This window comes from Gekko japonicus, unplaced genomic scaffold (assembly GCF_001447785.1).
Source record: "Gekko japonicus isolate JY-2015 unplaced genomic scaffold, Gekko_japonicus_V1.1 scaffold68, whole genome shotgun sequence".
NCBI classification, from domain to species: domain Eukaryota; kingdom Metazoa; phylum Chordata; class Lepidosauria; order Squamata; family Gekkonidae; genus Gekko; species Gekko japonicus.
In genome coordinates, this window is record NW_015169175.1 from 1,116,103 (window position 1) to 1,137,339 (window position 21,237).

Genomic DNA, 21,237 nt, shown 5'->3' on the forward strand with positions numbered 1-21,237 from the left:
AACGGGGGGGGGGGGGGGGAGACTGTTCCTGCCAGCTCGACTTGGGGCTGGTTTCTCAAGCAGTCCAGTTTAAACCGGGCTGCAGGAGAAGCCAGTACCAGAAGCTGCTGTGTCACAGGGAGCAATCTGCTAGCCATGGCACAGCAGACCCTGGGGCCATCTTCTCCTACGGCACACTTTAAATCACACTCCAGGAGAAGCCATCCCAGTTAGGTTTGCTTGCACTGGGGAGAGACCTCCCCATGGCATGCAGACCCTGGGGCCAGCTTCACCTGCAGTGCAGTTGCACTTTTTTCTTTTTAACCAGTATCTTTCTTCTTGGGTCTACTGGACCTGAAAAAATCAGGGATTTCCGAAAATCCCAGATTCGAATACCATACTGGTATTGGGATCTGGGATTTTTTAGAAATACTAAAATGTTAGGGTCCAAAAGACCCGAACATAAAAATACAGATTAAAGAAGATTTGCACACTATATTACTTATAAATAAAAAGAGTCACTGACTCATGCTGCTTCCTCAATTTAATTCTTCTATCAAGAGGATAACAAAGTCCATTCAGGTACCATAAAATTCATTTTCATTTTTAATGTGATCCTCACTAATGTCTTTTCTACTAATCTTATAATTCTGTGTACACCTAGCATTTCAAAGCAAGAAATTGCAAGTAGATAAATAGGTACCACTTCGGTGGGAAGGTAACAGCGTTCCGTGCACCTTGGTGTTTAGTCATGCCAGCCACGTGACCACTTCTATCAAGAGAATAACAAAGTCCATTCAGGTACTATAAAATTTATTTTCACTTTTAATGTGATCCTCACTAATGTATTTTCTACTAATCTTATAATTCTGTGTACTAGTATCCTAAATATTTATCTGTCCTCTTTCACACATAGTAAGTGAAAAAACTCTGGATCTTCACGGCAGCAATCTTTCCCCTTTTGGCCATCTATGCCCTTAAGTGGAAAAATGAGTTCGATAACGTAGTTCTTGGGTCTAAGTATGATGTTATAAACCAGTGGTGGCGAACCTATGGCACGGGTGCCAGAGGTGGCATTCAGAGCCCTTTCTGTGGGCACGCGTGCCATCGCCCCAGCCAGGCCTAGCCCTAGACCATCATTAAAGTGTGTAATTCTCTGCCAAATAATTTTAAGTAAATGAAAGCATTTGGGATTGCTTTCCTTACTTTGTTTGGATCATCTTAAGTTAATGTATGGGTGTTTTTTTCTAAAGTAAAACCTCAGTATTCAGCTTAAATTGCCGTGTTGGCACTTTGCGATAAATAAGTGGGTTTTGGGTCGCAGTTTGGGCACTCGGTCTCTAAAAGGTTCGCCATCACTGTTATAAACCCTATTTCAATGTAAGTTCAGGGATAATTATCAGAGGGAATTTAGTTATTTGGCCTGACATTAGTTATTTTCATTGGTGTCTGTCTACGTGAGAGGCTTTCATTCAAAACAAGCAATATCATTTTCCAACTTTTTAAAAAAAGTTTAATAGCTGCCCAAAGTGTATACAAATGTGAAGTCAGAGTCTCTTCCTAGAGAATGCTGTTGATTTGCATTATGGAAGAGTACTGTATGCCATTTTAATGCTTCCTCTATATCGAATTTGTGAAGGCAGCATTTCATACATGCTTATAATACAACAGCCTTCCAGGAGAATGCACATTTAAACTTACATCTGAAAAATGAAAAAGCAAATCCAACTTTATATTGTAGCTTAACATTTCTGGGGTGTTAAAATATAAAGATAAAGAAGATCCTACATCAAAAGCATGCAATTCTTGTTGAGACTGTTTCATAATAAATCAATGCTTTTCCCCAAACACCTATATGTGAATTTTAAAGTTTTTACAAGGTAACATTAAAGCAAGGCAGAAACTGAGCCCAATGGCAGTTCAGTTGCTCATTTTTAATTAAGTGCATTCATTACGATTTTTATTAATTTACACTAATGAAGACAAACATTGAATGAATTGCCGAGGCTAAGGCTGCCACTGTGGTCCCCCATTCACTGAAAAACAACATTAGTCATGCTTTTCTCCAAAGATAATCAAACTGTTAATTAGAATCTTACTTTTCAAAGCTAAATCATGATTGTATTAAAAAAAAAACTTTAACTGCAGCTCTATGAGTATGTTTCAAGTAGGATAATTTATTCTCTCTCTGACAAATTTAGATTTATAGCTTGTCATATGCACAGGCCGCAGAGAACTGGTATAATGTGGCTTTCAGCGGGCTACTCTATAGCAAGACGCAAGTTGTTGATTTCCTCAGCACTTTTTAAACAGTCTTCAGGGACAGCCTTTGTAGAGCACATCTTTGAGTTAAAAGGCATGAATGGCTATTGCCAGATTAGAATTCAAAGATGCCGTTACAGTTTTTCTGAAAGGTGGAGTGGGAGGAAAACTGTTTTAATCATCGCTAGGACCTACATGGCCCAGGCTAGCCTGATCTCGTCAGATCTTGGAAGTTAAGCAGGGTTGGCCCTGGTTCGTACTTGGGCAGAGGACCACCACGGAAGTCCAGGATTGCTACATTGAGGCAGGCAATATTAGTTAAGTCTCTTGCCTTGAAAACTCTATAGGGTCACCATAAGACGGCTGCAACTTGACAGCAAAAAAAAGGCGGGGGGGTCTAAAGGTACAGAACCAGGCAGAGAAGCAGGCTTCAGTGAATAGGGGAGACTAACATTAGTTAATTACGGGTCATGAGAAGTCGCAATCAATGGGTTCCTCAGTCACTGTCATCTGCTCTCAAAGACTACCACTACTTGTGTTTTTGGTGACAAATTGATCCAAAAATAACCATAGGAGAACTCTATTGTAAAGCAGAAGGAAAGGATTTTCACAAGACATTCACTGAAATAAAGATATTATATTTTATATTCACAGTGATCTTAGCCTAGTCTGCCACCTGACTGAGTGGTATGCACTGGCCTGTGAACAGATTTCAGAATAATTCAATATCTGCTGGACTGACAAAAATGATTCCTGTTGACCTGAAAATAAAATTAAATTGGTCCAAAACACTGCATACTTCTGAGGGGTTTTGCAATTTAAAAGCTACGATTTAAGAGACACAGAAAACATGTTATGCATTTCAGATCTACAAGACCATCCATGAACAAACCCTAAATACACCTTTTAACAAACAATGGTATGAAAAGCTGCCACACATGGAATCATTGTATGGTTCTGTTCCCATTCATGACAAGGCTTTATGGTATGGTATGAATGGTGTGAGAAATCAGACAAAGAACTTTTCCCACTCTCCCAAAAGGTGAGAGCTTGAGGTAATCCAACGAAGTGGATAGGCAATAGATTCATGACAGGGAAAAAAAGTACCTTTTCACCATAGTGAGGTAGTCGTTCGAGGATTTTGGGAGACAGCAATCTCCCTCCCCACCACCACCCATATTCCAGCAATGCTTCCCCTTGCTCAGGAGCTTAATTGTGGAATCTGACTGCAGCCTCAGATTTCTGAGTTTCTGAGGGAAAGGGGAGTTTTTAAAGAGTGATACAGTTACTGAGACCACGCCCATGTATACTCAGTTGGACCGCTTCCGAGAGTGTATTCAGAGACCACATATTAGACTATGTCCCTGTAGGTATATGGATCATAGCCAGCATATCCATCACATGTGATATCTAAGGCTAATATCATATCAGCTTGACATTAATAACCTCAAGCTACTGCTCATTTATTGGCCTCGTTTATGCCATGCCTTTCTCTCCAACAGGGACCCAAAGCAGTTTACATCATTCTCTTCTCTTCCATTTTATCCTCACAATAACACTGTGAGGTAAGTTAAGCTGAGAGCATGTGACTGGCCCAGGGGTTATCCAGCAGGCTTCCATGGCAGAGTGGGGATTTGAACCTAGTTCTCAGAGATCCCAGTCCAACACTGTAACTACTGTACCCCACTGGCTGTCATGGAAAATTTGCTTGAACTGATTATGATCTGAATACTTTTCTTATCTAATTAATGATTTCTGTGAATATACTTTTTTCTGTAAGTGATCTTAAATTTGCCTTTTTATAATATTAGCAGATAATCTCTAGTTCAAAGGTGCACATATGTGTTCATTATGTGGGTATCTGTATGAAAAAGGACACTTCACTGGCTCTACAATGCTCTGAAACAGCTGGTGTGAAGGCACCAACCTCATATGCTGGACTGCACAGAGGTCATGAAGAAATACTTGTGTAAATTTAATACAGATAAAAACACAAATGACTGACCTGTACAATTTTACAAGTACTTTGGCTTAAGACTGTCATACTGCTACCATCAAACCTACATTTATTTAGTATATTTTGATCCTACCCATCACTGTAAGAGTTCAGGGCAGCTTACATTGACCTCTACTTCTATATATGATTTAGTATCCTCACAACACTGTGAGGTAGGTTAGGCTAACAGAGAGAGAGGAGGAGGAGAAGAGTTGGTTTTATACCCTGCTCTTCACTACCCGAAGGAGTCTTGGAGTGGCTTACAATTGCCTTCCCTTCCTCTCCTCAAAACAGACACCCTGCGAGGTAGATGGGGGCTGACAGAGTACTGAGAGAACTGTGACTGACCCAAGGACAACCAGCTGGCTTCTGGCCAAAGGTCACCCAGCAAGTTGCATGGCAAAGTGGGGATTTGAACCTGGGTCATCCAGATCCTAAACCAACTAACTAACCATGACACCACTCTGGCTTTCAACACCTACTTAACACCCAAAGGAACATATGGATGCCACACTAAACAAAGCCTAAGCTTCTCTGAAGCTTTACATATTATTCTGGTTGTCGGGCTTCACTTTCAAGGCACTGATTCCAGAGCAGAGTGAGCAGGTGAACTTGCACTACCACTCAGATCTATCTCAACACGATCCCCAACATTGCCCAAAGGTGCTTGCTTATGTAGGTAGCATCCAGGCTTCTGGAATTTATGCTGAGGGTGATCCCAGTTTCTTCATATACCATCCTATGTACTCCCCCACAGATTCTAACGGGGTTTTCAACTCCCCGTCATGTGATTGCTCCTTCTCAGTCATCAGATTCATTCCCCCCCAAACACAAGTTCTAATGCAGGGTCTACTACAACATAAGAATGTCCATGTCAGTCTTCAAAAGTAAACCAAGTAATGCTAATACCAATGCCCTATACCCACAGTTTGTCCTAAAATAAAATGTATTAGTAATGAAATGTCAAGTTTGCACTTTGAAATGGGTGTACAATCGTATCACTCCAACTATGGCATCATCTAAGCAAAGCGAAACAAAAATCGTCCCCAATAAGGAATACAAAACTAATGAACAGCAAGGGAAAATATTTTTAAAATAAAACAAAATCCTGCAGAACCAGTTAGAACACTGTCTCAAGAAGAACTTCACTGCTAAGTAAACAAACCTGAACCATTCCCATCGTCTTTACCCAGTGAAACCCTGACACAGAAACTACCTCCTCCTCATTCTTTGGATAACAAACTTTGATATTGCTTAATAAAACAGCAACTGAACTATAGCAGCTTAAGTGTGGCAATAGAAATGATAATTATTATACAGGAAACTGTACAATAGCAAAAGTTTCCCATTTTTGTTACATTCCAAATTCCTGTTGCAGACACGGACATTTTCCTGGACACTCAAATACATCTACAGAGCACAAATATATTTTTACTTTTACATGGGGAAGCTATAACTCTTTAGCAGTTAAAATTTTGGCCAAAAACCAAAACAGACTTACAAATGACAGGGCCCCCTCACAAAATGTGACTCCTAAAATTAGTTGCACAAATAACATCTACAGTTTATAACAAATCTTAATACTGCATTGGGAGTACTACTCTTTTAAGAAGAGTCCTTCCAAAAATGAAAGGCTCATCACGTAGCTGAACAGAGTAATGGAATCTGACCATCGTCATCTGAGCAGGAAAAAATCTATTGTGTCCATTAAAAAATCTATTGTGTTCATGGGTGGCTCCATGTGCAATTGTTCTGTTGAGAACTACAAGAAGATACTGAAAACAGCTTGAGATAATGATATAGCACCAAACTGTTGTTCCACAGAACTATGGACTGCTTAGGCTTTCAAACTAGCATTACTCTGTGCATGGCAGCATTTCTCCACAACAGACATTATAACCCATATTTCAGCAAGCAGGTGCAGTGAATAATTCCAAGAGACCAACTTATTTGTGATGCCAAATATAGCAATCAGTAAGACATCATGTGCGAGCAAATTCCATCCAGCCTCATTACCTGTGTTGGAGTGAAGCTGCAGATTCTTTTTAATCCCGTCATTATTATCCACAGAAACAAAATTAGACGTGTCTTGGTTTTTTTTAAAAAAATCCTCACAACCCAAAACATTTGTCTGCCTGTCCACAAAACCCCATTATATTTTCCAAGGATTTGGCTGTTTGCACGAAAAGAAAATTGGGACTTCTGACAGCCTGTCATTCATGTTGGTCTTAATTGTGACAGCACCCACAGATGTCTTACAAAAATCAGCACTAGGGATAACAAAACAAGAAGGCAGAAATGAACAACAAGCAATAGGCTTAAAAAAAAAACTTTGATATTTGAACACTTACGGCTGTCATAGCATATGTTGCCCAAGGCACGTCCTGTTTGAAGAAGCACTTCCTGATCTTTGCAGTTTAAGAGCTGCACCAGAGGTGGGATCAAGCCAGCTTCCACACATGAATTCCGCATAAATTCTACAAGCCACAGATAAAAGTTTAGTTAAAGACTACTCGCTGGGGGATTGATTGCTTCTTGGTAACAGAACCACTTCTCCTTTACCAAACAGTTTTCTTTTCCAAATATACATTCACCAGAAGTACTGCAGCTACCTCCCTGCTTGAGGACTAATTTCTGTCTGGAACAAAAATACTCAAGTGCTAATAACAAAAACAACAACAACATAGTCTTAAGAATTGTGTACTTTTTCTAGCTATCTCTTGCCCATTATGGATTCTTTTGGTAGGCCTCTTTTAACTATTTTAAGAGCTCGCAATTAAGCATTTGGAAGTACTAGATACAGGAAGAAAAGATGTGAACATTGGAAATGATTGCTCAGTCACCCTTATACATGAAACACGATCCAAACAACTCAATTAAAAACTAATTTAAGATGACTGCATCCCTGCGTTTAAAAGAAACATCTCAGCTTCAAAACAAGATTTTAATTTAACTGTTTATGGAAGTAAAACAAAATTTCAAAGCTTAAAGAAATTTTTTTTGCTTGATTTATACCCCACTCATCTTTCCAATGGAGACCCAAAGTATCTTACATAGTTCTCCCCTTCTCCAATTAATCTTCACAACCACACAGTGAGACAGGTTAGGCTGAGAATAGCAACTAGCAAAAGGTCACCCAGTCAGCTTCCATGGGATTCGAACCTGGCTCTCCTTGATCCTAGTCTGACACTGTAACCACTACGTAGTAGGCTGTGCACTAAATACCTCTGCAGAAGTCTTGGGCTAAGATGAAAGTAATTCCCACCACCTCCACAAATTTCAAATGCTTGACTTAGAGCAGAGATGCCTGGGAATCCCTGTACATTCATGGACTTCCTGGCAGACCTTGAGCAGGTCATTCAGTGCTCCAGTTACAAAATGAAAATTAAAAAAGCAATGTGCCTTCCAAAAGTGTTGTTTGGGGAGAAACAGATACAGAATGTATTCATATAACAGTGATTATCATGCAAAACCCTTCCAAATGTGCAGTAACCATTTCAGAGCCAAGAGGGCAGCATGCATAGAAGTGAAAGCATCCTAAAATGGACTGGATCCAACCAATTTTCCCTCTGATGAAGAAGGGAAAAGTGGGTCCCATTTGACCACCAAAAGGCCGTGTCGGTGATCATGGCATCTGCATGCGCAAAAGTCGTGTGCGACAGGGGGATTGTAATAAGGAGGGGATTTTGCTGAGATTGAGCGGAAAATCTGGTTCTGAAACCCTTGGTTTTTAGCCTTGAGCTCCCCAGTTCTGGCAACTGGATTTTAAGTTCTGATCAAGGAGAGCATCATGTCCACATGTGGCAGTGCTAGAACACTCTACCCAGGTATCCCCCTAATTTAATAGCTCTGTGTAGGGATCTGCTTTGAGACTTCACCACTCACTCATTGTTTGGCACAGTGGAATCAGCTGTCTAGGGAGGTGGTGAGCTCCCCCTCACTGGAAGTCTTCATACAACAGCTGGACAAACACTTGTCAGGGATGCTTTAGGCTGATCCTGCACTGAGCGGGGGGCTGGGCTAGATGGCCTCTATGGCCCCTTCCAGCTTTACGATTCTATGAAAAAAACTGGTTACATAAGATACAGGGCCTATGTTCTGAAATTCATGGATGCTTTGCTTTTATACAAGTTTTGCCCCATAGAAAAACCACTTTAAAAATACATACGCAAAAAAAGATACAAAAAGTCTATGTCCACCGGTGTACATGTAAGGACATCAATAGGCTCTTGTGTAGCACCTACCAAAAATGTGTCAAACATGCTGAGGAAGCCCTTTAGCAGCTTTGTATACATAGCTAATAAACTGCTGCCTTTCAGGGTAATTGTTTCCACTGACATGTGATGATCGACACACGCTGCAGCCCAGGCTTTCAGAAGAGCAAACACATTTGTTTGCCTCTTCCCAAATGTTTAACTACCATGACTCTCAGATGGACACTGGCCAGTAGGGTAACGACTCCAAAAGGAATATTTAATTACTTATTTTAAAAACACTTTTCTCCTATGACCTAGTAAGTCTTAAGAACTAGTTGTCCATGGTTTCATTCCAGTGGAAAAGGGGAGGCGAAATAGATAAATTACTAAGGCTGCAGTCACACACACTAAATAATCCACTTTTAATCCACTTCAAGTGCACTTTCCAACTGGATTTTACTGTGTGAACTGGGAAAATCCAGTTTGAAAGTGCACTGAAAGTGGATCGAAGGTGGATTATTTAATGTGTGTGACTGCAGAATATGTGGACCTTCATGTGGAATGGCAATTGGCAAATATTCTCTAAATAAATATGTTACAGCCTCATGTATTATCTGAATAGCTCCGAGAGATATTCTTTTTTTTTTTAATCTAAAATTTGGCCATACAGCAAATGCTGCTTAACTAGCATGGCATCTGAAAGGGGCTTTCTGGAAAACATACTAATTTACAGCATGGAAGACAACCACAATATTAGTGGTTGCTGAGTTAATATGTAACCCTCAAACATTGCCATTATACCAACAGTTACAACAATGAAACCTCTTTACATTTTTTGCTAAATAAAACTATACAATGGATTTTCTATAACAGTTGACAGTATAAAAAGGATTGGAATGCAGCGCTGCTTTGATACATCTAGCAAATGGATGACTAAGAACTAATCTATTATCAAAGCTGAACAAAAACAAAAAGGAGAGGGGTGGGGTGGGGAGAGAGAAAGAGAGAGAGAGATGGTAGAACATCTATTCTACAAAAAGAAAACATAAATGAAGTAAAACATACTGACAAGTGAGCTGCAAAACTGAAGATGTTCCAGCAGAAAAGGCCTTGTGGAAAACCTCACCATTTTTGGCTACTTCTGCTATGATGTTAGCTACTTTTGCAGTGCAGGAAGACTGCGGAGTCAAGAGACTTGCAAACACCTGAAGGATCCCGCTTTTCTGGATTTTTTCACTTGTCTCTGTATCTGCAAAGACAAATATACACAAACAGAATTTTGTAAAAGAAGGGGGTGAAAAGCATGCTGTTGAAAGTAGCCAAAAGGAAATCCTGCCTCTGGGGCTGAATGGCACCAAAACCAGAGAGGAATCCCTTGCAATACTATAACTGGACATTTATATCTCAGAAAATGGCTATCGGTTAATAATGTTCGCAGCTCAATGATGTACAGGGTTGCCGGCTCCAGGCTGGGAAAGACCTGGAGATTTTGTGGTGGAGCCTGAGGAGGGTGGGGTTTGGGAAGGGGAGGGACTTCAATGCCATACAGTCCACCTTCCAAAGAGGCCATTTTCCAAAGAGGTCTACCAGTGGGGCCAGGACATTAGAAGCCCTCCCACTGTTGACCCCCCCCCCAAGCACCAAGATGACAGAGCATCACTTGCCCCAGAGCCCCTATCTATACCTTGTGGCTAATAGCCACTGATGGACCTCTGCTCCATATGCTTATCTAATTCCCTTTTGAAGCTGTCCATGCTTGTAGCCGCCACCACTTCCTGTGGCAGTGAATTCCATGTGTTAATCACTCTTTGGGTGAAGAAGTACTTATTTGCATCTCCTCCAGCCTTAATTTAATATGAATGTCTATTACAAGATGCTACCCTCTATCAGGGCTCTGGAAGGGATGATTCCTTAGGACAGGAGGAAGTACCCCCACCTACACAAATGAAAGCTAAGAGTCCAGTGGGTGTGTATGGCCATAGGGTTACTAAAGATCCTATGACAGGTTCCCTCCTCAGTCTTACTATTCCCCAGCACAACCTTCCCTCCCCAGCACAGGTCAGACTCGGTTCCCTCGTCAAGCACCTTCCCCAGAAAGTGGAGTGAGAGAAAGCACAGCTAGAGACCAAAATACAGACTTAAAAACTAGTGGGCTCTTCATGAATTCAGTAACGACAGACTTCATCAAGATGTTGTAGAAATATACCCTTTTTATAAAACTATCTTGCAGCCACAAGCAATTGGGGAAATGTATGGGTTTCACCGCTAAGGGAATATCAGAGGGGGGGGGATCTGTTTTACATTTTGATGCCTGATTTACAGGAACTATAGTCTTCTCTTTTAAGTTGATGATACTAATCACAGTCTACCGGGACCTTTTCATGCAACCAGCTCTGCTGTGCAAATCCCATCCTTTTCGGTGAAGTAAACCGATAAGAAGTTCCCAGCGGATTGTCTCCATCGATTTTTAATGATCTACAATTAACATAATCTACAATTAGTGTGCAAGATACAGCAGTGTGAGCCCCACAGCTGCACTATAGAGAATCATACATAGTATACACTTGCTTTTATCACCTTTGGTTTGACAGGCTTGCTAAATGTGCAGATTTAATCAATGGAATAAAATGTATCCTGCAAGAAGTGGTGAAAATAAAATTAAACGCTGCCTGAGGTTAGCTGTGTGCAGCAGAGATCTCTGATTTATTTCAATTAGATCAGCAAGAAGCAATAAAACACAAAGATGCAAGCTTGCGCGGGCTCCTGGCAGAAAATGGATTGCCAGATACCCTCCCCTTCATATCAAAGGCCATACAAAGGAAACAGATTTTTTTGCCCTCTCCCGCCACTGCTTTGTCCTTTGTAGTCATCTGCCTCCAAATACCAATGCTAAGGGACAACACCTCGACCTCTATGCCCTGTTTGTTGACTCTCTGGGATAACTGGCCACTGTGAGAAACAGGCTGCTGGACTAGACAGACCACTGGTCTGATCCAGAAGATTGTCTCTTATGTTAAAAAGATACCTAGAACAAACCTGCACAGGACCATATAAGGCACTATTGTTTGGAACACAATGCCAAACCAGAAGCATGGCAAGTATTTATGAAAAAAGCAGGTATAGCATAGCATGCGAAAAGCCTGGGCCAACATTATACAATGGCTGCGCAGAATGCATGACCCACATTAGAATTTCAGGGCTAATTGATAAACTTACTCTTGGAGTCCCATGCTTGAATCGACTCCCTGGTGCCTATGGGCATGATTTGGATTAGGACCACTGTGCATGAAACTGGGGGCTTAAATCTCCCCACTTTGCCATTTCCCCAGCCTGAAAAGACCTTGGGAAATTGCTGCTTGCCCTGTTGGGGGAGATGTACATGTAGGTCATCAGTACATGGAAGTCTCGTTGACAAAGCAAATAATGGCTCCTTGGAGCCATTACAGGTTGTAGAAATGGTGTGGCAGGGCACTTGCCCCTCTTACTATGAGCAACAGAGAATTAAGTTCTAAGCACAGAAGACCCAGAGTACACCTGTCAAAAGGACCCATGGCAAACCCACAGGAGATACAAGGACTTTGTAGCATATGAATTGGAGTCAGTATGCTACTATAGTCAAAGTAGCCCACTGATCACTAAGTGGTGAGGAAGGATTCATTCAAAATTATGGGACCATCTATATTATTAGTTATTCTGGGATAATTAAACAGAAATCCATCCAATCACAGCTTCATGATGTGCAGACTCATATGAAACATATACTTTTAGGATAAGCAATACTTTGGGTGTACATCAATAATTATTGTGCAGGCCTAAAAGAAATATTTTCAGTGTGGACCAGGCAAAACGGCAGATCGCCCTGGGAAACTGACTCTTGCCCTAGAGGAAAGTCTCTCCCCTACCTACAGTTCAGCAGTTTTAGGATTTCATTAAAAAATAAATAAGCAAGCAAATAGGTCAACCCCTACAAAGAATAAAGGCTTTTCAGCTGGAGTTTTAAATCCTTGGGGCAGCTTGTCTGTTTCTTAAGTGAAAAAAGATGATTTATTCATTAACCGGAAAATAATTGGCCATGTATGCTCAAAGGGTTTTTTTTAACTCCCCCCCCCAATTTTTTTAAAAGGACAATTGAAATGCTGATGCAAACTCTGGGTCACAGGCTGAAGCTAGGAGGGGCCAGTGGAGAAGGTTTCTCTCCAGCACCTTGTTGCAGAACCGGATGCAATAGAAACCCTCTCTTTAAAAGTCGAGAACCAGCTGGAGGGAATGGACCTTGGGGGGGGGGGGGGGGCTCATTAAGTGGTGAGGAAGGATTCATTCAAAATCATGGGACCATCTATATCATTAGTTATTCTGGGATAAATAAACAGAAATCCATCCAATCACGGCTTCATGATGTGCAGACTCATATGAAACATATACTTTTAGGATAAACAATACTTTGGGTGTACATAAATAATTATTGTGCAGGCCTAAAAGAAATATTTTCAGTGTGGACCAGGCAAAACGGCAGATCGCCCTGGGAAACTGACTCTTGCCCTAGAGGAAAGTCTCTCCCCTACCTACAGTTCAGCAGTTTTAGGATTTCATTAAAAAATAAATAAGCAAGCAAATAGGTCAACCCCTACAAAGAATAAAGGCTTTTCAGCTGGAGTTTTAAATCCTTGGGGCAGCTTGTCTGTTTCTTAAGTGAAAAAAGATGATTTATTCATTAACCGGAAAATAATTGGCCATGTATGCTCAAAGGGTTTTTTTTTTACTCCCCCCCCCAATTTTTTTAAAAGGAAAATTTAAATGCTGATGCAAACTCTGGGTCACAGGCTGAAGCTAGGAGGGGCCAGTGGAGAAGGTTTCTCTCCAGCACCTTGTTGCAGAACTGGATGCAATAGAAACCCTCTCTTTAAAAGTCGAGAACCAGCTGGAGGGAATGGACCTTGGGGGGGGGGGGGGCGGACAAACCCAGATGAGATTTAGAAGCAATTCCTGAGGCAGTTCAATAGTCTATTTTTTAAACCATCAAATATTTAAAGATTTGTTCTTTATTTTACACTTGCAGTCTTGAAACACAGATCAGGGTTATGCCTGGGGCTAGAGACATATGAAACTGATTTTTTTTAAAAAAGGATTTAAATATGTTGGTAAAATTTACTGCTCCCTGTTTAGGAGCTGGAGGCATTCTAGATACAAAAACATGAGAAAACAAATGGTACATGACACAGAACTCCCCTCACCCTTTAAAGAAAGACCCTTTCTTTATAGACTTGCAGGGAATAGGAAACAAGAATCATGAAGAATAATTAATAATTACTAGGAGGTGGGAAGAAACGCATCCCTTAGTTCTCTTCTTATCACTTGGTAGATCCCACAGATAAGATCAGCAGGTAAGAATGTGTGTAGCACAGTAGTTAACATTGAGATATAGGACGTTTCCAGCGCTAATCTTAATTCATAGTCACTGAATAGCCTTGGGAAAGCCACACTTGCCTCAGTCTCCCATCTACAATATGAGAATAACAGCAATGACTTTCCTTACAGAGCTCCTTTTTGGGATTGCTGAGATAATGGCTTGGATTCAGCCACGTGCAGGCAGAAAGAGAAACAGACTTGGCACAGTTTCACTTGTGCAAGACCTCAGGCAATACCTAGCACTTTCCTTCCTATAGGTTAGAGTGCCCAGAAATCTTGCATGTGAGGCTCCTCCTTCTCCAGCCCAGCCTGCTGGCCTTCAGCTGTCTCGCCACATGACAGTGTGGGAGCCTCAAGGCCTCGGAATGGGCGGAGGAGGGAGTTCCTCACTCTTCCCTGAGCCCGTGCTCCCCCAGGCCCTCTCATTCCTCCCTGATCTGTTGTGCAGTTGGCTTTACATGGGTTGAGTTTGGCCCCACCTCTTCCCCAGCCTCCCCAAATCTCCTGCCATGTGGATGGCCTAGCCTATCAGGGCAAGACTGAGCTGGTTCCTTCCTCCCTACTTTCCCTGTGACAGGTCCCACCCTCTCCCACCCCCGAGACTGCCTGCCAGCCTCTGATTGGCTGACCCAGGAGGCCTGCCTCAATAGAAATTCCCACCAGCTGTTTCCTGTGGGCCTGCCCATTCTCAGTGCCTGCCCACGCTGCTGGTTCTCTCTCTGCCCTCCTCCCCACTGGCTGCCTATTTCTCCTGACAAGCGCCAGCTGCAGTTTCCTCTGCTGCCAGTCCAGTCCTCTAGGGCTCATGCTGAGCCCCTGCCAGCTGTGGTGAGTCTGAAGTGGCTGCTCTTGTGGCTCCTATCAGTCGCTTTCCCCTCTGATATAGCTCCAGATGCGGGGGGGAGGGGAGCTGGTGGTGAACCCAGAGCCAGGTCACCGCGCAAGTGGAAACACAAGCAGGGGTGCAATAAGTATGAGTCAGTGCAAACAGCTGTAGTGGCCTTTCTCTTGTGCCTCCCCTTCTGTAAGAGCTCTAGTGCAAGAGGGAATTTTGTGCTGGATTCAAGCCTTTACACAAAACTTTGGACATGCACACAGTGTTAAGATTTATCATGATTCATTATTATTATTATATCTGGGAACAGTACAATGTAGCATCGGTACTTGCATAATGGACGGACCGGGAGAACAACTGCAGCCAGAGAATTTAGCAAAAGAGGGGCCACTGCTAACAAAATTTATTTAGTATATTTTTACCCTGCCAGTGATCCCAGGTACTTAGGGTGGTGTTACCTCAGTCTCATCGCTACCATTTTGCCCTCACAACCACCAAGTGAGGTAGCTCAGGCTAAGAGAGAGTGACTGGCCGGAAGTCACAATGCTATTTGTTTGTATTATTGTTCATACAGGAGTGTTGTAGTTTAATCCACCCGATATCTTATCTTTAAGCAAACTCCAGAGCACAACGGAAGACAGGAGGGTCTGGCGTGATATGGTTCATGGGGTCACGAAGAGGCGGACTCGACTGTGCGACTGAACAACAACAACATATCTTATCTTAGTAAAGACAGCCTGCAAGATTTCTAGTGCTTAAGGGTCTTCCTAAAACTGCAGGAGCGAATAAAGGGCAGCATCTAGACCCATGCTTCTCCCTTTCGATTCTCATAGAATAGCTGAGGAGAGAGATCTGGCGCAGTGATGGACATCTCTGCCTTTCAGCCACCACTGCAAATATGACTCAGAAATTGAGTCCGGAGGGCTCCATCAGCATAATACAATCTGACCCGCTGAACAACATTGCCCGCCGAATTCACCCCAACTGCCTGCATTTATGTAACAAAGTTATGAACTCAAAATGCCAGCACTTGGAAACCTGCTGTTAAAAATCCCAGAGTTAAATCTCTTTGTACGTTCCTCTTCTTATGAACCCTTGAGGAGCTGACTGTCTTCTTATTAATAAACAGCCCTTGCCTTTTTGTGCATGTTTATGCTCATTTGAAACCAGACAGGCTTGTGAAGGAAGTACAGAGAGCCTTGTGCATACAAGGCAATTCCTTAAAACGCTCCACCTCCAGAGAGTTCCTGATCTAGGCAATATATTGATGACAATGTGGTCATATATTGTTTATAGCTATGTAACACTGATGAGACGAGGGAAAAACAGAAAATGTCAATTTAGAAATTTAATTTTAAAAAATTCTTTATCACATTTTGATCCTCCAAGGAGCAGTTCTCGAAAGATCTCTCTCAGCCCCACCTACCTCACAGGGTGTCTGTTGTGGGGAAGGGAAGGGAAAGGAGTTTGTAAGCTGCTCTGAGACTCCAAGTGAAGGGCAGGGTATAAATCCAATCCTCCTCCTCCTTCTTCTTGGTCACTTATACTTAAGGCAGAAGGCATTTACTGCTCTCCACTGTGAAAATGGTCCATTTATTCTTATAATCTGTTTTTCTGTCATTAACTAGTTACTGATCAGTCCTCATCCCATTAATACTGTGCTTACTCAAGAGCCTTTGGTGAGAGGCTTTATCAACAAATTTTTGAAGTCCATTTTTTATATAATATTTGCTGGTTTGTTCCATTTATGTTTCTTGATGCTCAAAAAAATTGAAAAGACCAGGGAGGCAGGACTCCCTTTTACAAAAGCCAAGCTATTTCTTCCTTTGCAGATAATAATATGGTTAATAAGTCTAATTTTGATAATGTTTCCCACCAATTTATTTGGGACAAAAGTTAAGCTAATGAGCAAGTGATTCTTCTGGCTCCCCCAGATCCCTTTTTGAAAGCTGGTGCCACATTTGCTACCTTTCGCATTGGAAAAGTGGCTGACTTTAACAGCATTGCATATTTTTGGTTCAAAGAACAGCACTCACATGTGAGCCCTTCCAAAAATCTTGGGATCTGGTAACTTCTTAGTTGGTGATATTTCAATTAGCATATAAAGCTGTGCATCCTCTCTCTTCCCCCTAACTGTAATTCCCTGAAGAACCTGCATACACAAGACAAAACTTGGCCCTGTGAAACAAACATTCCCCTTTTGTCCTATTTTCTCCCTAAATACCATCAGTGTACAAAATAATGTGAATGCACTTGTTATTGTAATTCACTAATTTCTGTACCTAATAGGAGTGGGGTGCCAACAGCAGTCTCACTTACACTCTCCTGCTCTCTGCAGGTAGAAAACAACATCTGATGCAATGCAATGCCTAGTTAATCTGCATGTGGGACCTTCCTGAATCCAGCCCCATGCTGGGTCAACACTGCAAGCCCTCCCCTCCCCACGGCAGAAAGCATGAACTCAGGATCCCAAGATTCTTTTGCTCTGGATAAAGAAATCACCCTCTGACCTCACATGTACTCCAGCATCTCAGCTGTATTTCAGTGACTCCGATATATGCAGCTGAGACCCCTCCTTGAGTTAATGTAATAAAGCCCACGACACTGAACAGAAGAGGGCTCTGGATCGTATTTGCTTTCTTTATGTATACTTTGCCCACTAAATATCAAGTTCACCATTAGACTGAATATGTTGTAACTATTAAGCATAAGTCATTACTTCAGTATTGTACAGATTTTAGAAAATTTCAGATAGGCAGCTATGCTGGTTTAGTGGGTGACAGTTTCTCAGAGGATCTCATTATTATATTTTGCACTATTCTAGCAATCTCTTTTCATAAGCACTCTCCCAATTTTTATAAGCAACGTTGTGCACCAAAAGCTGTAAGCTTTGAGTCTTGGGGTGCAATAAATGAAGCTCGAGAGCTGGATGAAAGCACCATTTTATAGAGCAATCAATACTGCATTTCATAAAAAGGCAACACAGACTCTTTAAGATTATATTGCACAAGGGCAGGAGGGAAGCAGGGAATAATATAGGTTACACTGGAAGCTTTTCTCCATCAAGGGCTTTATGTACCTTTTCTGGTTTTCCAAATCAAAACTCCTTGCAAAAATGTTTCTACTGAACACTGCTATTTCACAACACATTCTCACAATACAGAAGGGCTGCAGATTCTAGAACCAACAGTGGCACCCTCAACATAAACAAGATTAAAGTGAAATGAAAAGAAGCAGTTAAAAGTGAACGCTTCCCCTCTCTTGAGCACATGAAGGCCATGTAAATGGGATAGAAAATCATGACAGGCTAAGTATCATTCTGCAAATGACAGACTACAAATGATAGCTAAAATACATAAAACAGTAAAAAAGGATTTAATTGTTTCAAATACTGATATATATTTTTACTATACTTTATTTTTGTTGAACTAACTAGCACCGATATCAATTTTTTTTCCATTAGCATACCCAGGTTCATTTCACCATCTTCTACCCCCTACTGAGAAACTGGAGCTCAAGCTGAGCCGACTCTCCCTCCAGAAAGGCTTTCTAGAAAATGACAGACTGAAAAAAAATAAATCAGATTCTGAAGAGTTTATAATCACTTATTGAATTCACTGTGACTCATCCTTACATAAGACTCTCTACTAAATGCTGCACAAAGACCAAGAATTTATGACAGCAGCTGCACAGACATTTTTATTCTGATCCAGCAAATACACCAGGGCCAGTCTAGGTTTAACACACACACACACACACAAGGAGCCATTTGTCTTTTCGGTGTGATGTGACCCCAGCTCAAGGAATGGGTACAGGAAAGAACAATACAGAAAAGGCTGATGATGAGATCGCTTCCCATGCAAGGATAAGCCAGTTGGGACCTTGATTACTGTAGAAGATACCATGTTTTCAGCTGCACCAACATGACCCCTATAACAGCATGGGATTATATGACATGGAAGTGGTTTCCACAGTTATACAGGATCTGGCCTTTTTACACTTAAAACACAAGTGGGTACAACAGATAAATTGGACCTCACATATGTCTGTGTTTCTAGACCTGATTTTTGTGTACACCATGGTGCTGCTAAATCCACTGGTACAGCATCATACTCTTGCAGGCAAAAGTTTAGCTATGGATTAGTTCTTTGGCCAAAGGTAATGTATGTTTAGAATGCAACCCTTTAAATGCAGGTTGCATTTCCACACACTGTTGTGTTACTACTGCTTACACAACTTTCCCAGCCCTCTTATGGCAGGAATATGGAAGCACTACCTCCTCTCTTGACCTTTCACAATGTTACAAATGACTTTCACCATCACATACCATGGAATAAAAGGTGTTCAACTGTGTGTGGAACCAGAGGTCTTACATTATTTACCAACTTCAACTCATTCAATTAACCATTACTGAACTACAGTGAAAAGACTTTTGCTTTTTTATTATTTAAAGTAATTCTTAATAATGGGTCGCTACTTCATACGTTGAACATTTCTGAGACCAAAATATGCACGCACTCTAAAAAACCCCACATATATACTATTATCCCATATCAATGACAGAGAGAAATTAAAAAAACCTCTGAAGAACATGAACTGATCAGTAATTACACAGATACTACATTCTTTTCTAATTAAGCAATTTGTCTTATCCTTCATCAATATTACACACCAGTGTCTGTCTGTCTTTCTCACTTTCGTTCTTTTGAGGCACAAATAGCGCTGTTTGCCAGCATTTTTAAACATGAAGAATACTCAGTCTTTCAAAACTGTCCTGCAATCTGTCTTGCAAATACAAGACCAAAGGGTGGACTGGAGACAATTTAAGCACCTTGGAAGATCTTAGGTTGGCACACACATAAAATGTTCCCGTCTTTCTCAGCTTCCTCTGCCTCCCTCCAGAGCATTCAAAACCGATGCTTGCTTCCTAACATTTCAAAGGCTGTACTTAATTGATTAATGTATGCTTGACTGGGTATTGCTAGCTTTTTAACATTTCAGATTCACACACATTACATCTCAGGGGTACAGAGGGAGAGAAAAATCATACACTTAGCATCTCCCTACACATTTAACTATTTTTTTAAAATCCAGATTATTTATTTTCTAAATGGCTGTAATCAGAGTGGTGTGGAGTGGCAGCAGCAAAAAGCTGGCCTCCTCAAAGATGGCCAAAGCCCATTCCCTGGATTTTCAGTTTGCATTAAAAATGTCTTCTTCTTCTTTTTACCAGAAAGGGCGGGGGAAACTCCTGTTTCCTGGAGCTGATGGGGAAAAGCTGTCACTCAGTGCTAATGCATTTGCTTTGCATGCAGGTTCAGTCTCCAGCCCTTTCTGTGATGTGAAAGACCTTGACCTGAGACCCTAGAGAGCTGCTGCCAGTCAGAACGGACAATACTTACTGATCTGACTCACTATAAGTCGGTTCCATGTGTGCCCGTCACTAGGCAGGACAAGTACTGTTGACAAATGCTCAGTATTCACTTTGTAATTTTCTTAAAATGTTGTTTTATTAAATTATTTAACAATATAATTTTTTATGCATGTGTACTAGAAAACCTTTATTTAGACTGGCTACCTCACATCCATTTAGGATACGTCTGAATGTACCTTTAGCTCTCCCAGAACAAAATGTTCTGACTGTGGGTATATATTATACTTGAAGGTATAGAGTGCATTTGGAGAACTCATTCTGGTGACTGTACTGATTTCGTCGCAGAGGCCTTATACCACAGGAGAAAGTCTACATTCCCAGATAGTCATTATTTATTTTCTTACTCTCGTTTTAAAGATGCCATCAGAGTTCTTGACTCAAGCAGGCACAATGAAGCTCAGGTCAGTTAATCCAAGAAAAAGTTGCTCAACTGAAATCTCTGGGGTGATTTCTGCCTACTGGACTGAATCTTCGGCTTGCTTCTTTGACATTTTTTACAAAATTGGTTGTCATTTTACAAAACATCCCATTTCCAGGTACCATATTTCATGTTCTACCAGGACTGCATCAACAGACTCTCCTTGATTTGTTGAGTCTATGCCTCAGACCTTTATTCTGTTTTATTCTTCCCCGCGCAATGCAAATGGCTGGCTGCAAAACTCCAGGACAAACAGTTAGTGTGATGTCTCAACACAACACAGTTGCAATAAGTACAACCACACCATCAATTGGCCTTCTTTCGGGTGTGTGTTCATGAAGGTATATCTGCGACTGCTTTAGCACTGTGGGATCTGCTTCATAACTTGTCACGTAGTTCCACATTTAAGCATCAGTCATGGTAATAATGGCACATAAAATCTTGTGGGAGCATGGCTTAATGGTAGAGCATCTGCTTTGCATACAGAAGGTCCAAGGTTCAATTCCAGATATTCAAATCAAAGGATCGGGTAACAGGTGATGTGAAACACTACCACAAAACCCCAGAGAGCCTCTGCCAGTGTGAGTAGACAGGATCATGACCCTGATGAGCCAAAGGTCTGACTCAGTATATTTATTTATTTATTTTACCAGGTTTATACCCCACCCTCCCCGCTTTACAGCAGGCTCAGGGCGGCTTACACTGGTTAAT

At 41.4% G+C, this 21,237-nt stretch overlaps 1 protein-coding gene across 4 annotated transcripts in view; it reads right to left on the bottom strand.

Annotated features, from left to right (window-relative positions):
- RAP1GDS1 (RAP1, GTP-GDP dissociation stimulator 1) overlaps nt 1-21,237 on the bottom strand; it is a 147,098-nt gene that overhangs the window by 66,456 nt on the left and 59,405 nt on the right. For all 4 annotated transcript variants that reach the window (XM_015415971.1, XM_015415970.1, XM_015415972.1 and 1 more), the window contains exons 3-4: nt 9,560-9,682; nt 6,589-6,714 (exon numbers count right to left, since the gene is read on the bottom strand). In XM_015415971.1, coding sequence (XP_015271457.1) covers nt 6,589-6,714; nt 9,560-9,682 — 249 coding nt within the window. The remainder of the gene's footprint in view (nt 1-6,588; nt 6,715-9,559; nt 9,683-21,237) is intronic.